Source organism: Balaenoptera borealis (genome assembly GCF_965194805.1).
Source record: "Balaenoptera borealis genome assembly, chromosome: 15".
Lineage (NCBI taxonomy): Eukaryota > Metazoa > Chordata > Mammalia > Artiodactyla > Balaenopteridae > Balaenoptera > Balaenoptera borealis.
In genome coordinates this window covers 85,554,366-85,572,899 of record NC_138871.1, presented here as the reverse complement: position 1 = coordinate 85,572,899, position 18,534 = coordinate 85,554,366, and the positions used below count along the sequence as shown (strand labels likewise).

Below are 18,534 nucleotides of genomic sequence, written 5' to 3'. Positions count from 1 at the left end.
ATTTCCGTTCCCTGTAAATAGGATGCTACACTTTGACTTTTCCATTATTTTATTTTGAAACTTTTCAGACTTACAGAGACGTTGAAAAACTATGCAATGAACACCTATATATGCATCATATTTTAACGTTTGGAGAAGACCCCCTCTACAAAGTTACAGCTCTCAACACCGCTAATCTCTGCATGAGCTTCCTCACTGTGTGCCTTGCCTTCTCCCGCCTTCCCCATCCCACAAACGTCCATTTCAGCTGCGTTCTGCTGAGACAGGTCCCGCTGCGGTGCCGGAGGATTCTCTGCTATTTGTTGAGAACCCAGACGTGTGCTGTGCGGGGGAGGACTCAGGTCCTGGGGGATGGTCTTGGTAGGTCTAAGTGCTGAAACCGCAGTGATTTTTCCACTTTGGCGATCTCTCTTCGTGCCAGTTTTGCCTCCCCTTTTTAAAGTGTCCCTGTCTGGTAGGATGTGGTCGAACAGTATGTGCTATCCAAGGAGCAGAGGTCCATTCCAACTCCGGCCTTTTGGTCTGGGGTTGCATATCTTATCATGCTCAAATCTGTCCTTAATCAGAACCCTCTGGCTAGGTGTCCACTTCCCACCCCTCCTGCCAGGCTGCTGAGTAGCCTAGAACTGGCCTTGAGCGCCAACTCCATGCAAGACCTGGCACGTTCGACGGCCGTTTCCTCAGCAGTTACTCTAAGCAGGAGCTGCACAGACACGCACCAGAGTAGCACAGATGCGGTTCTTCCCTCTTAAAGGGCTCATGGTCTGGGGTGGGGACAGAAAAGGAGTTGAGCACAGTGTGATGAGAGCTCTACCAGAGGTCACCTCCAAGGAGGGTGTCACCCCGGTGTGGGGTGGGCAGGTGTGTGTCAGGAAGGAGGGTTTGGAGGATGATTCAGAGTTAGGAGAGGCCCAGCAGGTGAGACAGGTGGGCCAGCTTCTGACTAGGCTGTCCAGCAGCGCGTACCGTTCGAACCCTAGGTCTTCCACTTCCTGCCAGGCTGACCTTGAGCAAGTGACTTGACTTCGCCATGCCTCGGTCGCGTCATCTGTAAAACAGGAGTGGCGTTGCCTACCCGAACTTTGTTATGAGATCTAAGGGACAAGTTCTGTAAAGCACTTACACATTGTCTTGATAAACGGATACTGGTTCGTTCATTCATTCCACAAATACTGGGCTCCTGATGCCGACGATACAGGAGTGAACAAAAAAGACCCGATTCCTTCCCCCGGCCTTGGTAGTTGAACAGTGGTGGGTGGCGGTGGTGGTACCTCTGAGGGGTCTTTCTGCCCACTTGACCCTCCTCTGTTGGCTGGTCATCTGGCACCTTGTCTTCGTGACTCTGGCCCCGACGTCTGCCCCCCTCCCCACTCTGACTCGTACTCCAGTCTAAGCTGATGCCCTTGCTCCTGACCCCGGCCTGTCAGGTCCCCCCGACTGCCCCACTCCCCCGTTCCCAAGCCTTCGTCAGCACGCCCCCTGTGCTCTCCCCTGCTCTCTGTTGCCATGGTGTCTCCTGCTTGCTTCACTTCTCAGGTTTTTCCAGGCACGTGATAAGCGTGACCAATAATCAGCCCTTACAACAGCATGGCTGGGCAGATAGTATTAGCCCGCATTTACAACTTGAGTCTGAGAGGAGAAATGCATTTGCTGGAGTTTTGGGGCCAGGGTTTGAGCCCTGGTCTGTCCCACCACAAGGCTGTTCTCTGTCAGCTGTATTATGTGACTTTAATATCTTGTGTCAGAATCTTTTAAAAAGCTGCCCAGAGGGACTTTCCTGGTGGTCCAGTGGTTAAGACTTGGCACTTTCACTGCAGGGGCCCATGGTTGGGGAACTTAGATCCCTCAAGCCATGCAGTGTGGCCAAAAAAAAAAAAAAAAAAATCTCCCCAGAAATAATGGGGAGTGGGTGGTAAGAGATGTGAGGGCGCTGCTCATTGACCACAGCTTAGCGCTCACTCAGCACAGCCCGCAGTCCCGTGCGCCCACACACACACACACACACACACGCACGCACGTCCATGGACACGCCTGGCACGCCTTGGGAAAATGGGGAGCGCTTGGGCGTCACAGCCCTCCCTTGGCAGAGAAACTTTAAGCTTCGTGAGGGACTCCTCGGCAATCCGTTCATCACGAGAATTGACCGAACACAGACTTTCTGAGAGGTGGACAGGTGAATTGAAAAAGTGTGTGTGATGTTCTAGAGCCTTAGGGAGCTCGGGGATACTTGTGATGTTATGAGTAGACGTGTGTGCGCGCGCGCGCATATACGTGTATATAAAGTATGCGGTGTCACCCTTCCCCGGCCCCACGCCCCTTCCTGAAGATTTCAGACACTGAGCCTACCCCTCATCTGGGCGGTCTCTGCTTCAGCAGGACCCAGTGGCTAACACTTCATAAGGCCGCACAGAACTTAAGATTGTGGACAGTGCCGAGGATCTGAGAACGTGTCTGGATGTCAGAGGACAGAGGATTTGTGGCTACCGATAGAGTTTTATGAGAGCTTTCGGAAGGTCCATAAGACGCCTGCTTAACTTATGTGCTTCAGACATATAACAGTCTCCACGTGGAGGCTCACTCAGTCGAGTCTTAGGGTGTCCTTGGCTCTCCTGGAGAAGCACAGAGTACGTGGCAGAGTCTCCAAGAATCAGGGCAACGTGGATGCCGCGGCCAGTTGCCTGCTGTATTGTTAGATGATGGTTCTCCTCCGAAAGAGAGAGGCTCTTTTCCCTTGAACTATATTCCATTCCGCTGAAATCTCAGTATGTGAAAGGGCCGACTTCATTTGTCACCCCTTCCCTTGATCAAGTGTTGTATGAAACACTTGTATAAACAGGTGAAGAAAGGCCATTTTTGTTGGGTCACGTAGAAGTCACCTGGAAGATGCTGAAATAATAAGTTCTAAAGCAGGTTCAATTTTATGTTACACAGATTATATTCCTTCCAAATTTTAAATTTCATAGTTTCAGATTTGCTTGCATTTTAAAATTGATTCAAGAAATGCCTTGTCTAAAGAATAAAACAGTGATTTCATTCCTAACCTCTGGCATAGGGTCTGATTCTGTTGAAAAGAAGAATGTCCTTTATCCTGTTCATAAGACCTGTGAAGAGTTCTGATTAATATGCTTGACATGAACACTTTTAGCAGTGTTGTCACGTGGTTTCATCACTTATTTTGTGCAGGATTTTTTTTTCTCCCCAAATCAGTAGACGTATTTCTTGGTTGTGCAGTTTAGTCTTTTGACAGGTTTATTTTTAGTCTTTCACAGAGATTCAGATAGGTGAACAGTATTTCTCCATTTCCCCTCTGCTGCATTCATTTCCAGTGATGTTTAAAGCTGGGTTTGCTCTAAATGTCTAGTGCTAGTATATACTGCCCCTTTGAGAGAATGTAGAAACTGGGACCATCCTTATCCGATGAATGAGCTGTTTGCCCTAGTTGTTTAGAGGCATGAACTCCCTGTGGAAAAGGACATTTCTCATGTTAGGGGGTCTGCTTGTTCAGGCTCCGTTGTCAGTTCAGTAATGGAATGCTTGAGCACATTATTGATTTCTCAGATGAAGGGTTTTTTTTTTAATTTTTTTGCTGCGTTATCCCATATATATTTCAGACTTTAAAAAGTCTGTGCTAGACAGGCCATGTTCATGGATTGGAAAACTTAATATTGTTAGGTTGGCAATACTTCCCAAACTGATCTACAGATTCAGTGTGATCCCCATCAAAATAAAATCCTAGCTGCCTATTTGCAGAAATTGATAGGCTGATTTTAAAATTCATACGGAAATGCAAGGGACCCAGAATAGCCAAAGCAATCTTGAAAGAGAAGAACAAAGTTGGAGGATTCATCCTTTCTGATTTCAGAACTTTCCACAAAGCTATAATAATCAAGATAGTGTGGTACTGACATAAGGATGAGCATATAGATCAATGAAATAGAATTGAAAACGCTTACGTTTATGGTCAGTTGATTTTCAACAAAGATGTTAAGACAATTCAATGAGGAAAGAACCGTCTTTTCAATAAATGATGCTGGGGCAGTTGGATAGCCAAAGCAAAAGAATGCATTTAGACCCCTACCTCACACCATAATAAAAAATTAATTCAAGATGGGTCAAAGACCTAAATGTAAGAGCTAAAACTATAAAACTTAGAAGAAAACATAGATGTAAATCTTTGTGACCTTAGATTAGGCAATGACTTCTTAGATGTGACATCTAAAGTACAGATGACAAAAGAAATAGTAGATAAACTGGACTTCATCCAAATTAAAAACTTGCGTTTCAAGATTTTTTTAAAAAACGGTCAAGAATTTGGGTGGCTGGCTGTGGCTTTCGGATGAAGTCTAGGCTCTGACTCCAGCCCGCCTGTCCCTTCGGCCGATGGGCCCCCTTATCTTGGCTGCAGTATTTGTCCTCATGTCCCTCCCTGGAGGATGGCCACAGCCACCACTTTCCTCTGCAGGCCTCCGCGTGTGTCCCTCCCCTTATCCTCTGCCGGTTCTCACCTTCATCTTTAAACCTCACTTCTTCCAGACGCTCCCATGGTTTTCTCTGTTTGGCTCTTCACTTCTGGAGCCGGTGTAGCCTCAGTTCGGATCACGTTGACTGCCGTGCACTGGTTCTTTCATTGTTTGGGCAGTGCCTAGGGTCCCGGGGGATGGTCAGCTGCTCGACAGTGGAGCAAGGCTGGCTCTGGATCCTTGGGCGTCCTCTGGTGAGGGCACGAGGCGCGGTGGAAGGAGCCTCAGAGCGCGAGGCGGAGCTCCCTTCCACCCTCCGCGCGGGCTCCAGCGGGCCCTGCATCTTGAGCAAGTCACTTATTTTCATCGTTTCTGTTTCTTTTGTGACGAAGTGAACTGGATCGGGGGCTCTCATAACAGATGGAGGCAGCTCTTAGTCCTGCCTGGTTGACCTGTGAACTCCTTGTTCATGTTTTGCTCCCCTTGTTTCCTTCGCCAGAATTTCCAGGGTTAGTGCTCCTGGTATCATCTGTGAAACACCAGTTGAGCACATGTTGGATCCCAGACACTGGACTTAGGCCCAGGGGATTCATTAATGGTCTTTGCCCTCAAGAAGCTGAAGGCTGGAGTTTCCCAGCGGTGGTGGACTTGGCCATATTCTCAGCTGACCAGGTGGACAGTCTGCCCTCAGGCTGGAGCAGTTGGGTTTAGGGCCATGGCCCCTCTGCTGGGATTGATGGGGTCAGGAAGCAGATGTTGTTCATATGTGTTATGTAGCAGGTATTCACACACATGGTCCCACTCAAGCCTTCCTATATTTGCTGTCCTTACTAGAAATTGTTTTCCTGTTTTCCCAGGAGGAAACTGAGACAGGGAGCTTAAGTAACTTGCCCAAAGTAAGAGGCAGAACATTGTTTTTGTGTTTTTTTTGCTTGAAAGCCCCGCCTCTTCCAACATGTAGCGTTACTGCCTTCCTTCTGGAGGGCTGCTTTTGCCACCGCAGGAGCTTCTTGCCACTGTCAGGGACTTAAGGCTCGTAAATAAGTAAAATCTCGTAATTTCCAAATGGCTCATTCTTTCAGCCAGTTTGGGGATACTGGCATTTGCCATTTCCGTCTCCAGCCTGGTAGGTGGCATTTATGAGTTCCAGGATATGAATTTTATGTCCCTTTTTTGGTGTGTTTAAGAGGAGAAATTCTCTAATTTAAAAAGAAAAAAAATTGTTAAGGGTGTAAGTATCTCTGTGTACTGCTTTTTAAAAATTGGAATCTGGACAGGATTAAAAACCACTAACATCTTAACTGTTTTCAGGATTCACAGCTTCGCCAGAGCACAGCCTATAGTTTACACCAGCCTCAGGGAAACAAAGAGCATGGCACCGAGCGGAATGGCAACCTCTACAAGAAAAGCGATGGGTACGTAGACGGCGCTGCTAGAGTTTCAGTGTGTGTTTGTAATCTCCTGTGGCCAAAATTTCTGAACTCTTTTATTTTTTCCCCATTTATCTGTAAGGATCCGAAAAGTGTGGCAGAAAAGGAAATGTTCAGTGAAAAACGGTTTTCTGACCATATCCCATGGCACCGTAAGTAGTATCCTCTGTCATCACGGGCTCTGCTGTAGCGGGACGAGGGGATGTGGGCTGGAGGCCTGGTAAGGGGACCGAGCCCTGCGCTGCGGCACTAGGCGTGCATTTTAAACAAGGTCCCTGCTGAGAAGAGCCTGTGTGGGTGCCTCCTCGGTTTGGTGCCCCTGCCCCTGGTTGATGCTCCCCTAGCAGGGGCCCTTGCTGCCTCACAGGGTCAGGAACACCTGAGGAGCCAGGTGGTCTGTATTCAGAGGCCTGTGACTCCCAGAAACAAGCAGCAAACCGCTCCCCAGCTTTCTTTGTCTGTGGAAATTGAACATCACATTTGGAAAGAGTTCTCCTTTTCCATCAAGGGAAAAGAGTTTAGGTGGTGAGGAGTCTGGGAATCAGAAATCCAAGAGAAGAGAGATTTCAGCAATTTTATCGTAGACATACTGCACCCAGCCTTCATCAGGTTCTTCTTCTACGACCCTGTGTATAATTGCCCATGCAGGAAACTGAGCCAGCATACGCTGAGCCAGTTGGAATAAAATGATTTACTTAATCTGGCTTTTGGAGACGAGGGATTGTAACCACAGTTACAAACACGGCCCTTTTCCACGGTGGGCTTTAGGCATATCATCCCCGTACCTGGTGTGACGGGATCTGGTGAAAGCCGTGGAGGCTGGTAGATGTTTTTTAAACGTCTGAAGGCAGCGTTGGTTGCCGTTTTGCTGAGAACGAGGACACTGGTGGTGGCCTGCCTTCCTGCACCCCAGGCGGGAGGCCTGGCCCTGACCTCAGTCCCATAGTGGAGACGAGCCTCAGCCTTCGCCTTTCTTCCCCCATCCCCACCGGCTCCCCTGTGGACGGCAGAGCTGGGCGGGAGTGCAGACAGCCTTTTCAGGGCCCTGGACAGAGGGCGTGGCTCAGTGTGGTTCCAGAGAAACCCTGCCCTTGTCAGTATTTCGGAGCGAGGAGACAGAGTAGAACCCCGCCTGAAGGGTGGCACTGCAGCATGGACTGTATGTCTTCCACGGGCTGGGAGTGGGGTCCCTTCCTTTTCACCGACTCTGTGTGAGAAGGAGAGAGACCGCAGAACTAGCAGATACCAAGTGTCTGGAGGGGCCTCTGGCCTGGGGGATTGAATGCGGCTCCTGCCTGGGCAAATAAAGGTCATTTCTCTTTTCCAAACTCCAGCCTTCACTGGCCTTCTTTACGCTCACCGCGTCCCTCATGGGGCCGTGCAGTTTGGATCCTGATGTAATTTTTTTCCATACGGATGTGTGTGTGTGTGTGTGTGACTCGGTATAAGTGCTGTAGACTAAGGAAGGCAAATTGATTTAGTCACCACTCCTGTTTAAAATGGAGAATGTTAGACTGGATGAAGGCCAGGTTCCCTTCCTGCCCTAACACCTGCGATTCTGGGATTTGCTTTCGAATTGTATTCTACTCTGTTTTGAGTCAGGTTTACTGCCTCAGTGCAGAAAATCTCATAAAACAAGACTGGGTTTCGTTTCATGCTTGTTTACAGCTCTAAAGCCAGTTGGGATATTTGCTTCATTGGCGTGTCCACTAGACCCAGGGCCTCGGCTTAAGCCAAAGAGTGGTTCTGCCCGCGATCACAGGAGTGACAGCAGGTCTGGTAATCCTTTGCTGACAGCATAAACTTTGGGTCTCGTCATTTCTGTTGCTTGAGCTTCCTCTCAGAAGACATGGAGGCTTAGTTTTCTCTAAATGTTGATGGGTTGCCCCAGTTTTTGGCAGATGGTACGGTTATAACTAGCTTTACTAGCATGCAGAGAGCTCAGCTTGTCACGCCGCTCGCATGTTGTATTAGTGCTTCGCCCTTGGGGGGATCCCTCTCTCGGGAGTCCCGCTCTCTGGATGCCGCCTCCTGCCTTTAGCTGCCTTGCAGCCCAGCGGAGTGGCAGGCGGGGGCTCCGTCCCGCTGCCTCGCCTGTGAAATGAGTGGGTCCCTGTGGCAGCCCTCTTTCTGCTGCGGGGTACCCTGCATGCTCTGGGAGGCCAGATCCCGACACCCCAGTGCTGCTGCACCGCTACAGAGCGTTCACACACTGTGATGTGAATTAACCTCCACCGAGAAGGAGTGGAGAGATGCCTGTTTGGTTTGGTTTGGTTTGGATTTGGCTCCTTGCGTGGCTTACCTGTTCAGCCAGCATCTCCCTGAGTATGTTTGTTAATTTACCGTCAGGAAAAAAGGGACAGTTTAGGACCTGAGATGCTTGTATTCTGTATTTTAGCAGAGGGACAGTCATAGTATCTGGGATGAATTCAGTAGAAAGCCCAAGTTGGTACTCCCCGTGAGACAAGGCTAATTGTATTTTCTAGCCCTGGAAAGAAGTTATCCTTGGGACAAAATGACTCTAATTAGATATCCTCTTTGCCAAATTTGTCACTTTCCACACCGCCAAAGGCTGGAGACTGCATTCAGCTGGAAGAAATGTCTGTTGTGTCTTACAAAATCTGAAAAAATTTTTTAAATGATCATCAGTCATGCAGAAGGAAGACTATAAACTTCCTTTTAAAAGCCTGACAAATGGGAGGAAAATGGAATGGCCTGACTAAAATGGGAGCGTCACTAATAATCCATGTCTTCATGGCAAACAGGGCTGTAGGGTCTGTTTCCTGCTCCTTGCTGAGTTTTCTACTAAACCAGGGCTTCTCAAATCAGGCTCTCAAGGAACACTGGTATCTGATGAATTAGATAGACCTGTTCTATAGCTGAATTTCATGATGACAGCATTTTCCCCAAATTGTAGCAGGGAGGGAATTTAATGGATAGAATGTTCTCTATTTAAAATTTTTCTCCTGTGAATTTTTCTTACAGCCTTGCTGTCAGCTAATCATTAACCTGAATGGGCCAGTAGCAAGCCAATTATTAATGTAAAACTTGGAACAGCTTAAGATGGGCAGCTTCTAGGTTTTGTGGACCATTCTCACGGTTGTCCTTTTTGAATAGTAGCCACATTTATACCTTTATCATTATTCCTACTTCACATATAGGCACTGGATATTTTTCCATATTTTGTGGTGCATACACTGTGAAGTAAGAAATCTGTCTTTGAGGGTAGTTGTGTCTCAGTAAGAATGAACAACTTTCCTAGTAGCACAGGGAAAACGGAAGAAGGCAGGTTGGCGGGGCAGGGGGAGTACTCAGTGCAGTGTGGTTCTTTGCAGCACTTGAGATACTTAGAGGTAATCCTGGGAAGTGGCTCTGCTTCCCAGGAAGCCATGGCAAGGGCAGGAGAGAGTGGCCGTGAAGGGCTTGGGCTCTGGGGCCGGGCTGCCTTGTTTGAACGTTGGCATTACTGCTCCCAAGCTGTATAAGCTGCATCAAATTATTTAGTCTGTCGGGGACAGTATTTTCATCTATAAATGTGGAGTAGTTCCTGCCTCAGAGCGCAGCTGGGAAAATTAAATGAGTTAATTCATTAAAAATGCTTACAACAGTGCCTGCCTCAGGTAAGCACAGAATAGGTTAATAACAATGGCAGCAGCAGCAACTGAGTGAAGGTAGCTATTATTATTCAAAATCATCTTCTTGTCCATGGAAGTTTTCTGTATTTACCAAAGCGCATCACCCCCTTCACTGCTCCTGCTTCTAAGCCTCAGTGGACACCAGCATTTGGAAGTACAGGAACATCACCTAAATGCACCTGTGTAGTTGTGTGACCATATGAGGTGATGGAATAGGCACATACTTTTTTATGGGCTGAACACCTTGGTAGAGCGCTTGGTTGCATTCGTGCCGTGGTCTCCTACTGTAGAAACATATCATCTGGTGTACTGGTTCCTGGACGAGCCAGTTCATTCTATTAATAAAGATCAAAAATAGGATTGATGGTACTTCTACTTGGAATTGTCCAGGTTTGCAAGATCAGGCAGAGCTTGGTGTCTTTGAATACTGATTTCTGATGACCCAAGGGCGTCTGTCAGGCATCGGCAGACTGCAGAACGTGCAGTGATTTCCACGTAAGAGGTGTCAGCACAGCCGTGAACCAGGAGAGTCTGGTCCAACCCTGTCTGTCCAGCTTCTGCTTGTCCCAGATTGCTGTCCTCAAACCCAGCTGTTCACACTGCAAGGGTCAGTCCTGTTGTAACGGAGGCCACGCTGCCTCACCCCTGACTCTGAGCTCAGTGGAGAGGGGTCTATAAATGCAGGTCCGCCCAGATGTAGACGCATGTGAGTGTGTATCTCGATTAATCCCAAATCCAAGCTTTTACAATTTCTTGACATGGCTGGTGGCCACGGGAAGGGGTAAACAAGAACAACTGAACTCTAAGACATTTTATTTGGTCTTTCCTTTAGCAGCTTGGTGGGTGGGTAAGATAAGCCTTTCATATTTGAATATTTCTCCAAGATTTCTGAGAGGCGTTTCGCCATTCAGAATTCTTTTTTTTTCTGAAATTATCTTATCTTCTGCCCTTTGCTTTTTTGGACGAGTTATGATAGTTTCTGAAATGGTAATGAAATAGTCATTTTTGACACATCTCTGACAAAAACGTATTGTAATCTCTTGTTACCATTGTGTGTGGAGGGCGGAAGGTGGGTGGACACGTATGTGAACCAGGTGGGTTTTGTTGAAATTTAAGCGACAGATGGCTGGCATTAAGGATTATGAATCTGTCATCTGTCATTTTATATATATATATATATATATATATATATATTTATTTATAATTTCTCTGTCACTTTTGTGCTGTGAGGTTACTTTCCCTGCAAGTGAGTGTTTATACTCAGGAAAACACTTTTAAGATCACCAGAAATTGATCTGGATGCCCATGTTCCCAGCTGATCAGGACGGAATGTCTCTGAGCTTTAGCCAGGGAGCATTTTGATCTAGGGGAGCCCACTGCCCTTGACCTCAAAGCTGGGCTGGCATCACTTGTACCCCTGTCTGGGTGGGTGTGTGGGCCCCCAGTGTCCCTTGCAGGGAGGGGCAGCTGTCCCCTGGGAGCTGAGGTCCAGGGACACCCTGTGATGTGCCTCTGTCATGCCTTCCACATAAAAGCCTGCCTTCTGATAGCTATCTTTGCAAGCCAGTGAGAACCTGTTCTTGCTATATTTTAATGAGGAATGATACTGTGGTTTCCCATTCCCTTCCACCCATCTCTGTTTTTTGTCTTTCAACAGGCAAACCGGCCTCCTGCAAAGCTTAACCTATTAACCTGCCAAGTGAAAACCAACCCTGAGGAGAAGAAGTGTTTTGACCTAATTTCACGTAAGTTTATTTCTCAGACGCTGTGCTGCAGAGAAATTATTTTACACTCTCGTCTAGGGCATCAACCCCATTTCAGACAGTGCATTAATTTAAAGAATTGGTTTTCAAAGAGAAAGCCCTTTATTTCAGGTGACTGCGTGCTTTTTATTTCCGCTGGTGATGGTCTGCTTGCCGGTCTCTCGGTTCAGGGCTTGAATCTGCGGACGGCCTTGCTCCACTCGCGGGATCTGTAAACCTGGGCACGTCCTCTCAGCTTCCCAAGACTCGGGTTTCCTATTCGTAAACAAGGAGATTATACTAGATCAGCCCTCAAGCCTAAAAATCCCTTCACTTCACTATAAAAAAGGGCAGTTCTGTCATCAGAGCTCCCCTAACTTGGGCGCTGTTCGAACTGCTGCACCGCTGATGTGATGAGGTCCCCGGTATAGCTCTTGAAACTTTCAGGTTGAAATCTGCTTGTCTTCCCACCCCAGAATTAGTGTTTCTGCTCCTGTGCTGCTCGTCTTTGTGGCAGACCCAGAAGAACCGCCACAGAACCATCCATTGTGGCAAGTGGCCTCTCAGCATCGCCTAAGGAAGAGGGAAAGGGCGAGCGATATCTTAAAGAAATATGATGGCCTTTTGGTCTTCGCAGTTTTCGGTGGCAGAGTTACAGTTTCGGGGAAGGAAAGGGCCAGCTCCCCTTTCAAAAGGCAGTCATTGGGGATTTGGGCACAAGAGTTATATTTATAGAGGAAAACTCCAGACCGTGCCTTTTGGGAAGATGAGTGCTGTCTTATTTGCCTCAGTATCCCGAGCATGAGGTGGCTGCTTTTTAAGATGTGTGTTGGGTTGTATTATCGAGGGTAGGAAGTTACTATGTAATTTAATGCTCACAGCAAACTTAGAGGAAATGATTACCGGCTCCTCTGTGCTTGGGGAGGAGACGGAGGCCCGGGCTCATGTCCTGTTCTCATGCACCTGGTCCAGAGGCCTGGGCTGGTGTCCTGTTCTCATGCACCTGGTCCAGCGGCCCGGGCCGGTGTCCTGTTCTAATATACCTGGTCCAGAGGCCCGGGCCGGTGTCCCATTCTAATGCACCTGGTCCAGAGGCCTGGGCCGGTGTCCCGTTCTAATGCACCTGGTCCAGCGGCCCGGGCTGGTGTCCCGTTCTAATGCACCTGGTCCAGCGGCCCGGGCTGGTGTCCTATTCTCATGCACCCGGTGCAGAGCTGCAGGAGCACGTTGAGCAGTGCGGTGTGTGGTTTGGGTGCTGTTTGCTCTGATCTTCAGCTTCCAGACCGATTTGCAGAATAAATATTGACTCTCCAGCTTCCAATCCTGTGTCCCTGCTCAGTGTAGTCAGGCCCGCAGATTCATTTACCCTCCTCACTCGCAGGTCCTTCACTCACTCAGGACGGTGTGGAATGTGGAGGATTGACCGTGGTTTAAAATGTGCCCCTGGAGGGCAATAAAAAGTGACAGTTAAAGGGAGACAGCTTGGGGGTCGTACCTGACGTCAGCCAGTGTCTAGGGGACACTTGGAGGGCTGCGGCCTTTCATTTTCTGAAGCAGTAACTCATGAGAAGTGGCGCATTCCCCTCCAGTAGCTGATCGGCGGTTAGTCACGGAGTGTGAGTTCTGCGCACGGGGAGGGGAGCCCGCACGCCCTCGCTTGCCCCGGTCGCTCCAGCACCCCTATGGGGCCCCCGTCAGAGACCACGTGTGCAGAAGCATCTCTTTCAGGCGTGTAGATGACTCCGAAGCCTCCCAGCATACACATTTGAACAGCTGGCCAGGCCCCGAGGAGGATCGGTAGGTGTGAGCGTGCCTTGCTGCTACAGGCGTGAGTTACTGCGAGCATCTGGTTCTGTGCTCGCGCTCTGGCCACCTGACATTTGCAAGATTCCATCAGTGTCTTTGCTCTGGTGCCTGACATGATACATACCTTCGGTCAAGAGCTTCCGACCTTCGGTCAAGAGCTTCCGGCCTCCGGCACCCGGGAGGGCTTACCGAGTCTAGTCCTAGGCGCTGCGGTGAACTTGCCAGAGTCCACTGTCGTCTTTGAAAAATGCTCTCATGTCTTCTTGCCACTGTCTTCCAGTGGGTAGAATGAATCCGGTCCTACACACTTGTCATCCTCAGCTAGTTTTCAAGAGGTGATGCTGCCCTGGGGGGGTGTGTAGTGGCAGTGCTTTGTTGCAGCGCTACGTGGGTTTGGGTCGTTACAGAGAAACGTCGAAACTGGTCAGGATCCCCCCACCCCCACCCCCCCAGGAACCATCAAGGGAGACACTGCAGAGCGAGAAAACCGTGACCTGAGAGGTGGGGGCCTGGCTTCGGGTCTGACTGTACCTGCTGACCGGGCTGCTGGGGCACACGCGTATCCCCGAGACACCTTTGTGCTCGTGGAACATCTGGGTGGCTGGAGAAGTGAAAGTCAAGCTGGAGGTGGGCAGCGAGGATGCTGTTTCCGGTGTGAGTCTACCAGGCCCCGAGGAGCCGCCCCTTCCTCCTGTCCCTCAACCTGCAAAGCCAGCTTGGAATCACCCGGAGAGCCCGGGAGGAACAGACTGACCGCTGGCTTCAGCTGTTTCCCTGCAGAATCCTCCTTTACCGATCTTTCCCCCAGACAGGGACTCCCCGCCCAGATCAAGCCGTCGGTGGGCCTGGCTTCCCAAGGAGGACGTCCCTGTGGCAAGGCCAGCCCTTCTGGAGCTTGTGCAGTCCTCTTGCCCTCAGATTGACCCCACTGTTTACAAATTCAAGTCCTGAGCCATTATCCTCAGATCATGCAGTCATGCCAGGTTGGGGTGGGAGGTGTAGGAGAAGGTGCACGTGATCTAGGTCAGTCCCCTGAGTGGGATGGACCCACAGGGTGCCTCTCCAGGTCCACATGGAGGGTTCGTGGCCCACTGGAGCCCGAGCCTGGGGCAGAGAAGCAGCCCTTCCCAGGATACCTCACAGCAGGGCTCTGGAAACTTCCTCTTTTCGCCTCCCTCTAGTTGAATCTGCTAGAAACTGTTCTTGGTGTAAAGGCATCTTGAAAGAGTATCCATACAAGGGAATTTTTTTTTTTTTTTAATATACAGCAGGTTCTTTTTTTTTTTTTTAATTTATTTATTTTTGGCTGTGTTGGGTCTTCGTTTCTGTGTGAGGGCTTTCTCTAGTTGCGGCAAGCGGGGACCAGTCTTCATCGCGGTGCGCGGGCCTCTCACTGTCACGGCCTCTCTTGTTGGGGAGCACAGGCTCCAGACGCGCAGGCTCAGTAATTGTGGCTCACGGGCCTAGTTGCTCCGCGGCATGTGGGATCTTCCCAGACCAGGGTTCGAACCCGTGTCCCCTGCATTGGCAGGCAGATTCTCAACCACTGCGCCACCAGGGAAACCCCCAGGTTCTTATTAGTTATCTATTTTGTACACATCAGTGTCTACATGTCAATCCCAATCTCCCAGTTCATCCCACCACCACCACCCCCCGCCACTCTCCCCCCTTGGTGTCCATAGGTTTGTTCTCTACATCTGTGTCTCTGTTTCTGCCTTGCAAACCGGTTCATCTGTACCATTTTTCTAGATTCCACATATATGCGTTAATATACGATACTTGTTTTTCTCTTTCTGACTTACTTCACTCTGTATGACAGTTTCTGCGTCCATCCATGTCTCTACAAATGACCCTAATTCGTTTCTTTTTATGGCTGAGTAATATTGCATTGTATATATGTACCACACCTTCTTTATCCATTCGTCTGTCGACAGGCATTTAGGTTGCTTCTGTGACCTGGCTGTTGTAAATAGTGCTGCAGTGAACATTGGGGTGCATGTGTCTTTTTGAATTATGGTTTTCTCTGGGTGTATGCCCAGTAGTGGGATTGCTGGGCCATATGGTAATTCTATTTTTAGTTTTTTAAGGAACCTCCATACTGTTCTCCATAGTGGTTGTATCAGTTTACATTCCCACCAACAGTGCAAGAGGGTTCCATACAAGGGAATTCTTATTTGGAAATTTTCACAGAGAATTTCCCCCGCTTCTCCACCATTCACGTGTTAAAATGAAGAATTGGCCACAGAAATGGGTTGTTCCCCCATCTCCTTGATTTTCCTGCGGCATCTGTGTCTGGTCTGACCATGAAGTGGCTCAGGGAAAACTTGGAAGGTTTTAGGCCTGATGTCAGACCCAGTCCTCTGGTGTAACCTGTCATGGTCATGGCTTCCCGAGGACTCTGAGATCCACTTAGAGTGGATGTGGACCTGCCCGCTCCGGTCCTCCCGCAGGTAAGGCTCTGCACACCAGGTAGAGCGGGGGCAGGGAAAGCGGCCTCCCTTCCCAGCACCTGACCACTAACATTTGAATCACAGGATTAAGTTTATTTTTCTGAACTAGACACGGGTCTCTTTTTTTTTTAAAGTATTTATTTTATTTTTGGCTGTGCCAGGTCCTAGTTGTGGCATGCGGGATCTTTCGTTGTGGCACGTGGGCTTCTCTAGTTGCGCACAGGCTCCAGAGGGCGTGGGCTCAGTAGTTGCTGCGCGCTGGCCTAGTTGCCCCGAGGCATGTGGGATCTTAGTTCCTGGACCGGGGATGGAACCCGCGTCCCCTGCATTGGAAGGCGGATTCTTAACCACTGGACCACCAGGGAAGCCCCTTGGCACAGTTCTCTTAAACCCTGTTCCTTTCCTCAGTAACAGGCTGGGGATAGAGGGTGCGGGGTGTCCCCTCCGTGTCAGGAAAAAAGGAAGGAAGAGGATCAGAGCCGGGGTCAAAACCTGACCCCTCGGCCACGGGGTGCGCTTGTTCCTGCCTCTTAACCTCTCTGGGCCTCAGCCTCCTCCCAGTCAGCTCACCAAAAATTATCCTAAGAACTAAAGTGCTTTCAGGAGTGTAAAGGCCACAATGTTCACTCACTTTGAGGGGCACGATGTTTACTGGGAACCCCAAGGACAGTCCCTGCCTGTCACTGCTCTGCCATCTGCAGAAGTTGGATCTCCTCCCTTTTTTTTTTTCTTTTTTGTTTTTTAAATTTAATTTTCTTTTTTACTTCGTTTTTGGACTGATTGTAGGCAAAGAATTTCTGTATATCCCTTACCCAGCTGCCCCCTAATACTGACAGCATAGTACAGGTTGTCAATTACTATTTAGTATATAATATCAGCCATATCTGCAACTGTCAAAACCAGGAAATTTACATTGGTGTGATGCTGTTAACTAAGAATCTTATTCAGATTTTACCATTTTTTCCACTAGTGTCCTCTTTCTGTTCCAGGATTCTCTCCAGGATTCCACATTGCTGCTGTTATTTCGCCCTAGTCACCTACAGTCTATATCAGTTCTGTATCTTTCCTTGTCTTTCATTACTTTGATACTTTGAAAATTATTGGTCAGTTTTTTGGTCATATGTCCCTCAGTTTGGGTTTCTCTGATGCTTTCCCACAACTGGACTGAGGCTATACACTTTGGGCTAAGAAAGCCAGAAATCTTGTAAGATACTCACTTTAGATAAGACTTTTACTATTCAAAGGGCCATAACAATTGGGGGCCAACTCTGTAGCAAGTTAAAAAAAAAAAAAAAAAGCTTTTGAAAGGATAGTGATGGTTTTCATTGAAGAGCTTCAGTTTTTGGAAGTTGCTTCTCTTTAGACTGGAATGGAGGAACAGAGCTGCCTCGATAATTTGCATGAGAAAGCCACAGTTCCCAGGCGAGGGCTTGTAAAGGGCAGGGAGGGGTGCTGGGTTGTATACAATTGACTTCGTAGCAGAGTTTAGACTCTTCCTGAGGTTAATTACAAACCACTTTCTTTTGGAATTGTGTATGGATTACTGTCCGGGCTCACAATTGATGAAACCCCTCTTGCCGTGCAGATGACAGGACATACCACTTTCAAGCAGAGGACGAACAGGAATGTCAAATGTAAGTTGTTTGGGGGTGGGACCTTGGAAGGGCAGTTGTCCTCGGGATTTAACACAGCGTCACTGTTATTTTTCTAGATGGATGTCTGTGCTGCAAAACAGCAAAGAAGAAGCTCTAAACAATGCATTTAAGGGAGATGACAATACGGGAGAAAATAACATAGTCCAAGAACTGACAAAGGAGATCATCTCCGAGGTCCAGAGGATGACAGGCAATGACGTGTGTTGCGACTGCGGGGCGCCAGGTGACCCAGCCACCCCCTCCCAGCTCTAGGACGTTTAAATCCTGTTCCGATTCACAGAAGCCAGTCACTGATTTTCCCTTTCATTTCAAACGCCAAGCTCAGCGCAGCCCAGCCTGAGCTCACGCTGTCGCACAGATGCTTACTGAACTGTGCACAGACCAAGTGGGGGAAAGGGTGGGAAGATGCCTGCCTCTGGGCCCTCAGAGCAGGCCTGCGGGGAGAGGGCCCCACAGAGCTGAAGCGGTTTAAATGCTTTTTGAGAAATGAAAACAGAAGCACACAGCGAGGGTGGAACCAGGGTCATCCGGTCATTGTATTGGCTCCAGGCTGCGGCTTTTTCCGGGATTCAATCCATCCTCCCTTTGTACCGCTGTGTAGAACTTCTGCAGTAACTTTAAGCTGCCGTGTAGTCTGTGACCCTGGAAGAGCCACTTACTTTGTTAGATGTCAGTTTCCCCTTTTGGAAGATGAAGGGACCAGTGGCGATTGTCTGTGAGCCCCGGCCAGCTGCCACATTCCGTGAAATGAGGTGTTTATTTCTGTGTTTTGATAAGGCCTCCTGGGGTTTCATGTTCAATGGACATAAACTATGGTAGATTTTAACAACCAGTATTTTAAGCGTTTAATGAGCTGACTTATTCCTGTAGCTCAGATGGGCCGGTGTTAGGGGAGCTGTGGAGGAGCGTTCCCTGAACGTCGTGGAATGAGAGACGCTGTGGGCTGCTTAGGGTGGCCGTGTGCCTTTTCGTTCCCCTCGTTCTGCGACAACTTCCATCTTAAAAAAGGCGCATCGAAAATAGAGTGGACAGTTGAGAAGTGCCGTGGGTTCCTGTTACCCTGGAGGCTGTATTTGGGGGTAATTTGAGGAATTACCTCATGGGGTCTCGGACTGTTAAAAACATACCTTTGGCAGGAGACGCTGCAGGGAGTGAAGGTAGCGAATTGTGCTTTTTCTTAGACGAGGACAGTGTAGTACTTGGACTTCTAAAACACTCTTATAAGGAATCAAAGCTATGACATTTTTGTTTTAAAATGCTAAAAGACAGTCTGAGTGATATAAAGCAGTCTAAATGTACACTCATACCCACCAAAAGCAAGACACAGTCGATTCGGTAGGATAGGTCTAGTGAAGT

The 18,534-nt window shown here is 48.7% G+C and overlaps 1 protein-coding gene across 6 annotated transcripts in view; it reads left to right on the top strand.

Annotated features, from left to right (window-relative positions):
• ASAP2 (ArfGAP with SH3 domain, ankyrin repeat and PH domain 2) overlaps positions 1-18,534 on the top strand; it is a gene marked incomplete at its 5' end in the record, with an annotated part of 159,735 nt that overhangs the window by 107,154 nt on the left and 34,047 nt on the right. For all 6 annotated transcript variants that reach the window (XM_082357545.1, XM_082357547.1, XM_082357546.1 and 3 more), the window contains 5 exons: positions 5,772-5,875; positions 5,973-6,042; positions 11,183-11,270; positions 17,109-17,157; positions 17,235-17,401. In XM_082357545.1, coding sequence (XP_082213671.1) covers positions 5,772-5,875; positions 5,973-6,042; positions 11,183-11,270; positions 17,109-17,157; positions 17,235-17,401 — 478 coding nt within the window. The remainder of the gene's footprint in view (positions 1-5,771; positions 5,876-5,972; positions 6,043-11,182; positions 11,271-17,108; positions 17,158-17,234; positions 17,402-18,534) is intronic.